General features: G+C 42.6%; 1 protein-coding gene across 3 annotated transcripts in view; it reads left to right on the plus strand.

Annotated features, from left to right (window-relative positions):
- PCNT (pericentrin) overlaps positions 1 to 8,075 on the plus strand; it is a 158,302-nt gene that overhangs the window by 65,674 nt on the left and 84,553 nt on the right. For all 3 annotated transcript variants that reach the window (XM_014581959.2, XM_014581960.2, XM_014581961.2), the window contains exon 15: positions 7,834 to 7,971. In XM_014581959.2, coding sequence (XP_014437445.2) covers positions 7,834 to 7,971 — 138 coding nt within the window. The remainder of the gene's footprint in view (positions 1 to 7,833; positions 7,972 to 8,075) is intronic.

The following is an 8,075-nucleotide window of genomic DNA, read 5'->3' on the forward strand; positions in this document are numbered from 1 at the left end:
AGGGAGGGAGAAGAAAGGAAGCAGCCTTAAAAAGGTCCGGTTTTGATCGCCTCTTTTTCTTTTTTAACATGATCAAGTTTTTGCTTAGCCAATTGTACCCCCCTCCAAAAAAAGAAAAAAAAGAAAGAAAAAACTGGGCTATGGGAAGTGTGGGATGTGCTGTTTTACTTTATGCCAGCTATTGAGGTAATTTTTTACATACATAGAATAATTTGGTGAACCTCTTCACTACCTGTAGGTACACAACAGTCTTAGTGCATCAATACCCCTTCTGCCTCCCCTCTTCTGTCCTATTATTTTGAAGCAAACTGTGTTTTTTTGGTTTGTTTGTTTTTGAGAGGTTTTTGTTATAGGGCGTGTGTGCTCGCAGGAGAGACAGAGACAGAAAGTGAGAAATCATCTCCCTCGGGGAATGGCCATGTCAGTCTCTTCTTCTCCATTCTCCTCTCGGGATCTTGGGCACGCACGCACACGGGCCTGGTGTGAGTTTAAGCCACCAGGTCCGGGACTTGAACTGCGATTGACTACATGGGAGTCCAGTGACATAGCCATTACGCCAACTGCTGGTCCCACTCCACGTGTTTTCCATCTCTAGATAGTTATGTCTGTGAGTAAGGCCAACTGTGATTCATTCTAAGAGATCAACAGCAGTTTCTTTATATCATTGAATATGCAGCCTGAGTTCTAGTCACCCTGGCTGAGGTTCATCAGAACAGGGTCTATGCAAGGTGTCCTCTGTCCTGGGTCTTTGTGAATTCTGTTTCCAAGGTGTTGACAAACATCCCACTTAATCCTTGTGAGCTTGTCAGTGGGTCTATAGACACCATCAGACCCAGGTCCACATTTGCTGAGAATATTTATAGGTGACGCCCCTTCTTCCTGTGGTCCTCCCTTGAGCTTTACCCTTTATAGAAAGCGTTTGTGGGCCTTCCTTGGGATGCCAGGTCATTGTCCCAAAATAGCAGGAACATGCTGTCCCTCCCGAGCCACAAATATCTTTGCACCTGTTTGAAAAGCGGTCACTTAGCTGCAAAGTTATCTGGTCTGTGCACGTGGGGGGTTAGGTTTCTTCCCAGGTCACCACCCTTTGGCGTCTGGTTTGAGAAGAGTTCCCTGAAAACGTAAGCTTGGTTTCTTTTTGATGGCAGTGTGTGTCCCATACAGAAATTTCCCTTGTACTTAGCTGGGATGGAGAAGCAGGCTAGTGCGACCAGTGAGGGTTGCTTGTGGCAGTGTCATCTTTTCTTGTGTTAAAAAATAAAATTGAATCTATAGATTGTGAGAATGTTGGGAACCAGCGGGTGGTGTGATGGTTAAGGTGCTGAGTACTCCCATATGGCTGACCATGGTTCGAGTCCCAGACCTGATGGCTTGCTTTTTCACTTTCTCTCTCTCTCTCTCTCTGTCTCTGTGTGTGTCTCTCTCTGGTTAAATTAAAAATAAATGAATGAATAAATAAAGTTAAATAATTCTTTTAAAAAATTGTGAGAATATTTGGAGTACCTGTGTATTTGGATGTGGTAAATGTCTAATTTGTTATCAGTTGGATTTACTGTCATTCTCGTGTTGGTATTCTTTGTTCAAGGCTACTTACTCTCTTTCTCCAGGTGTTATTTGTTTTCTTGGTGACTAAAACATAAATGATAGTTTTCTACAATCCTGTAGGTTTTTAAAACACCCCAGAACAATGTTAAGGCATCTTTTCTTTGGTTGACCTTATCACTAAGAAGGGGGCAAATTAAAAATTTCCTTCAGGTTGGAAATAGTCATCAGCAAAGGAGGCCCAGTGGAGGCTGTACAAGCCATCCAGTCAGGTCGAGGGTCGGCCAAAGACCACACTCTCTCTGAGGTCCTGAGCTTATTTTCCTCACTCCTGAGTGAGTCCTGGCTGGGGCCATCCTGCCGAGGCATTTAGGAAGCTCCCTCACATGCAACCAGGCGCACTTTGCTGCCTCCCTGCCCCCATCTGCCATGTTAGACAGTGCGTGTCTTATAAACTGCTTTAACACACTTCCTGAAACGAGGCTAGGGTTAAGCACTGAAAAACTGGCCACAGGTGGGGCCTTCAGCTCAGCGCTGGGGTCTGTGAGAGTTGCAGCATGCACCACGGGTGCCTAGGCTCTGTGTGGAATCCTCTCTCTACCTCTCCTTTCAGAGTTTGTGACACTGAAGCTTGGGGACTACACACCAGTCTGCCTCCTACATGTGGGGTAGCATAGGACCAGGCTGTGCAGGCTGGGATTTGACCCCCCAGCCACAAACAGAAATTTGCTTCTTTCTGACTACATTTTAGGCATCTATGAGACTTTCGTCTGAAGAAAGTATTCTTCTCAGCAGGGTTTTCCAAGAGACACATACTGAAGCCTCTTGATAGCAGAAAATGACAGGAACTAGATGATTTATAAAAATAAGCTTTTGTGGGACCAGCAGTTAGCGTAGTGGCTATTGTCACTGAACTCCCTTGTGGCCGACCGCCTTTCGAGTCCTGGACCTGGTGACTTAAACTCATGCCGGGCGTGTGTGCATGTGTGCCCAAGATCCTGAGAGGAGAACGGAAGAGAAGCCATTGCAGCGAGGCCATCCTCCCAGGGTCGATTTCTGGTTTTATGTCTCTCTGTTTTTCTGGTGAGCTCACGCGCCCTATAGCAAAAACCTCCCCCGCAAAAGTAAATAAATAAATAAATTTTAAAAAAGATACGTTTTTACTTTTTTTCACTTTTTCACTTTTCATGGTTTGGAGGTTTGAGATCCAGGAGTTGTATTTGTGGGGTTTTTTCAGGGTTCAGAGGCATCACGGTATGAAGGCAACGCAGAGCAATGTGGCTACCTATGACTTCATCTTCTTACTGTCCTTTTTTTGTTTTTAAATTAAAAAAATTTTGCCAGAGGGCACATATGTGCAAAAGAGAGAGAGAGGGAGAGAGGGAGGAAGTGAAAAAGCACCCTCTCTCCATGGGAAATTGCCAGGGACCAGCCTCGGCCAGCTGGGGTGGGTTATCTCGGCTGGGGTGGGTTATCTTGTCGGAGGCGGTGCAGGAAGGAAAGACTGAGGCCTCGGTGCCTTTTTCATGCACGTCCTCAGTCAGACACCCTCAGAGATTGCTCTCTGTAGAGTGACCACAGCTAGGAATTATCGTGCCTTTTTATTGAAAATGTGATACATGCAAGTAAATGGGTGAGGGGCTATGTGTTCTAATTATCAGTTCATAAAGTTTTAACAATAGGGAACATAGATTCCATTCAGGGTTGGATTAAGGGCGGGTCTATTACAGTTCAGCAATTGCTTGTTTGATGTAGGCAGGTCTTCGGGAACTTCATGGAATGCCGTTTCGGGAAATAGGCTCCAGCAAGCAGAGTTAATTGTCAGCTGATGCTCGGCGGCAGCCATTTTGTGATTACTGAGTACGATGCTAAGAAAAGAAAATCTCAAGTGTAGGTATTAGTTCTTATGGATCTCAATAAAGAATGGTACTTATATAGTTTTATAGGGATCTAAAACTTAATTTAAGGAATCCTAATATATTTATCTATTTCACTTGGTGAGGGCGGGGGTGTCCTGGGTCAGTTTCAGCCTAATCCTATTTTATGTAAAGAAAAGATTATTTTAAAGCTTATGTTAAGTGTATCTTGAAGGGCCTTCCAAAGGTCAAGAAAATTATTTCTGCCTAGATAGAACTTCAGCACACCCTCTGTCTCTCATGAAAGAAATAAAAAAACTGAAGGATAATGATTTAGATAGGTTCTCTAGAACTTGATACTATGATTTCAGTGTTTTTGCTGCATTTTGTAATGATTTGCGATTGAGAATAGCCAGGCCCAAAGTACCTTCAGCGAAACCCAACTAGATTGACTTGAAGTTTTTCTAACCTTAGTCCATGTGTTTTATCACACTGAAAATTATAAAGGCAATTTCTTTTGTCGAAAAATACTTATGTACTTTTTGAAACCCACAAGTGGCTTTAGAAGGGAGAGTGAGCTTTGGACTGATTTGCTCCTCAGGAAGCAGATTGAAGCCTAGCCACCGGGACCCCTGACCAAGTTGGACCACAAGTGGCAGCCACAACACCAAGGGCACAGGTACTGCTGCCTTTCCCATCTGCAGAGGAAACAAGAACATTCTTCCTTAGTGTTTTGTAGCTGAGGTTAAGACATAAGATGATTTCATCATTTTAGAAACTGAGCTTTTCCTGTCGTGATACATTTTAATGTTTAAATTTCCTGCTTACTGTACCTTTTTGGCAAAGAATCTACTGTCTGATACCTTAGATCTAAGAGAATTGTTGCAGTGTCATGTGAGGTGACAACAGCCACAGCAAAGTTTTCTTTCCCGCCTGTGTCCAGGAAGGGTGTTTGTGTGCCCGTACTTCTCAGGATGATTTTCACTGCAGGTTTGCCTTTTTTTTTTTTTTTTTTTTGAGAGTTTTTTGCTGCAGGGTGCATGCACTCACCCAAAAGACAGAGATCGAAAGTGAGAAATCACCCCCCAGGGGGATGGCCACGCCACAATCCCTTCTCCTCCATTCTCCTTTTGGGATCTTGGGTACACACGCACATGTGTCCAGTGTGAGTTTAAGCCACTGAGTCCAGGACTCAAACTGCAGTCGACTTTATGAGGGTCAACCATTATGCCGTCTGCTGGTCCTGAGGTTTACTCTTTTAAAAATTTTGCTAGAGGTTTTATGTGCTCACCAGAGAAAGAGAGAGGAGATGTAAGAAAGCATCCCTCACATGGGGGTATAGTCATACTCATATATATTGTAGCCTGTGTCAGTGCTTGATTGTTGGAATCTGTTTATCCTAGACCATTTTTATTCCCATAATTCTTGATCACTGTCTTCTTTTCATTGTAATTTTCTTAATGTTTATTTTCCTGTATATATTTTCTGAGTTCTTTTCTTTTAAAAAATATTTAATTTTATTTATCATTATTATTATTATTTTTTAATTTGCTACAGGGCACATTTGCTCACCAGAGAGAGAGGGAGAACGAGCGAGCGAGCAAGCCAGCTGTCAGGACTGAGACTTTACTGCTGTCAGCCACATTGGAGTCTAGAGCCTTAACCTTCATGCCACCTGCTGGCCCCTCTGAGTTATTTTCTTAGTACTTGTGCTCAGGATTACAACGAACACCTAACATTCTAGTCTGGATTAATTCCAGTTTAATTGTTTACCAAACTATTTACCTGTATAGCCCTATTCCTTTTGTCTTCTGTGCTAATATTGTTATAAAAAGTACACCTCTCTCTCTTTTTTTGAATTTCACCAAAGGCTACATGTGCCCAGAATGAGAGTGAGAAAGCACCAGCAGGTTTTTCAGAGACAGAATTTGTCTTTTTTTTTTTTTTTTTTTTTTTTATTAGAGGTTTTTGCTATAGGGCATGTGGGCTCACCAGAAAGACAGACAGAGAGACAGAGAGACAGAAAGTGGGAAATTACCCCCCAGAGGAGATGGCCACGCCGCAATCCCTTCTCCTCCATTCTCTTCTCAGGATTTGGGCATGCACACTCAGCGTGAGTTTAAGCCACTGGGTCCAGGACTCAAACCACGGTCAACTACATGGGAATCCAGTGACAGCCATTACGCCAACTGCTGGTCCTCGCTATTGTTTTTTAAATCTGGAAAAAAGGGTTTTAAAAAAACTAAACTTACTTTGTCTTATATATTACTGATGTAATTTTCTTGGCTGCTGTCCTTCGTTTATTCCTGTAGATTCAAGTTACTGTTTAATGTCTTCATTTTAGCTCAAAGAATTCCCTTTATTATTTTTGTAGGATATGTCTGCTGTGTTGAATTGTTGAATTGTCTGTTTTGTTTTTCTGGGATTGTCATAATATATCCTTTTTTTGTTTGTTTTTAAAGAGAGAGTTTTGCTATAGGGCATGTGTGCTCGCCAGAGACACAGAGAGATGGAGAGACAAGTGAGAAATCACCCTTGGGAGGATGGCCATGCGCAGTTCCTTCTCCTTTGTCCTCTTCTCAGGATTTTTGGCACACACACATGTGCCTGGCAAGAGGTTTAAGCCACCAGATCCGGAACTCGAACCATGGTCAACTAAGTGGGAATCCAGTGGTGTAACCATGACACCATTTGCTGGTCCCGATTTTTCTTTAAATTTTAAAAGATTGTTTTCTGAGTACAGAATTCTTAGTTGGTATTCCTGTTCTAGCATTTTAAATATGCTACTGTCGACAGAAAAATAACCAACTGTAAAATTAACAATTAATAATTAATATGACTTATTTCCAAGCCAACTGTGAGTGACCTAGGCCTGGAGAAGAGGCATACTTGCCTTTTCTTGGGGTGATCATGTACAGAGGTTCCTTTTATTTGTTTTTGAGACTGACAGACAACATTTAGTGAGAAGATTTTCCATTGATCTGGCCCAAAAAGGCGGGGCATGTAGAAGGGGTTGGGCTTGTAGGTTATAGGTGGGTTCCACATTTCTTAGGTTGCTGATTGGAAGGGAAGATCTGTGTCTTCGTTAAAGAAAGGCTTAATCAACACCTCAAGAAAAAGGGAAGTTCTGTGTCTTGGAAAGAGATAAGCAGAAGAATATACTGTAATTGGTTGAAATACACATCTCAAAGATGCTATGCTGGTCCCCCATCAATTAATTTCTTAATGTGACCTTTTACGATAATCCAGTTATGACTTGGGAAGGGCTATCATTGGTAGCACAGCTCTCACCAATGCAAACTAGGCTTTTCCTTTATGATAAAAGAGATCCAGCAGGTAGTGTAGTGGTTAAGGCACTGGACTGCAACATGACTGAGCTTGGTTCAAGTCCCAGACCTGGTTGCTTGTTTTCTCACTTTCCTCTTTCTCTTTTTCTGTTGAGCACACATGCCCTATAGCAAATTAAAAATATATATAAAATAAATAATAAATAATAAAATTAAATAATTTAAAGAAAAGTTTGCTAGAGGGTGTGCATGGTCGCTAGAGAGGGACAAAGAGAGAATCTAAGAAAGCATTCCATGGGACCAGCAGTTAGCGTAATGGTTATGGTACTGGACTCCCATGTAGTTAACCGTGGTTTGAGTCCTGGACCCGGTGGCTTAAACTCACGCCGGGCGCGTGTGCGTACGTGCCCAAGATCCCGAGAGGAGAATGGAGGAGAAGGGATTGAGGCATGGCCATTCCCCCTGGGGGGTGATTTCTCGCTTTCTATCTCTCTGTCTCTCTCTCTCTGGTGAGCGCACGCGCCCTATAGCAAAAACCTCTAAAAAAAAAAAAAGAAAGCAAGCAAGCATTCCATGGGGAGGTGGCCATGTCACAGCCGTTCTCCATTTATCTTGGGCATGTACCAACGTGTTTTTCAAGCTGCCTGGTCCAGGATTCAAACTGCACAGTTGGTCATGTGGGAATCAGACTTTAACCACCACTCTCCACTGGTTGGCTTTAGGCTTCCCTTCATATTCTCTCTGATGAGCCCACTTTAATACATGTTTTCTATGGGTAGCAACCTTGGTCTGTTTGGTTATTGCACTTGTGTACTGAGTAGGAGCTGTAAAGTTTAGAGGCAGAGAGAGAGGAAGAAGTAAGCATCCCCCTAGGGAAGGGTCATGCCTCAATCCTTTCTCTTTCATATCCCCCTCATTTTGGGATTTTGGGCATGCACATACAGTAATCCAGCATGTTGCTCAAGCTACTCTGTTTGGGACTCCAACGACACTTGGTCAGCCTTGTGGGATCCACCTGCTTTAACAACCAGGCCAAGCAACAAGCCGAGTATTTAATGGATGTAGTAAATTCTAGCCAATAACAGAGATGTGAAATAAGCATACTTTTCTAGCTTAAAGGCAATTTTGTTGTTATTTATTTTGTACAGGGTGAATTTGAAAGTGAAAAGAAAACTGCTTTGCCTGAAAAAGAGGAGAGATTTGAAAGCAAGCAGGCACCATCTCTTTGCCAAAAGGAGAAAGAACCTTTGTCTCAGCAGTTTCATGAGGACAGTCAGATTCAACAGGTATGTGGAGTGTTATTACTTCCTCACTATGTTTGATGTTGTTTGTTGGTGAAATACAAATTTTAGGATAACATGGGAACCAGCAGTTAGCGTAATGGCTATGT

Source organism: Tupaia chinensis, unplaced genomic scaffold (genome assembly GCF_000334495.1).
Source record: "Tupaia chinensis unplaced genomic scaffold, TupChi_1.0 Scaffold141399_1, whole genome shotgun sequence".
Classification (NCBI taxonomy): domain Eukaryota; kingdom Metazoa; phylum Chordata; class Mammalia; order Scandentia; family Tupaiidae; genus Tupaia; species Tupaia belangeri.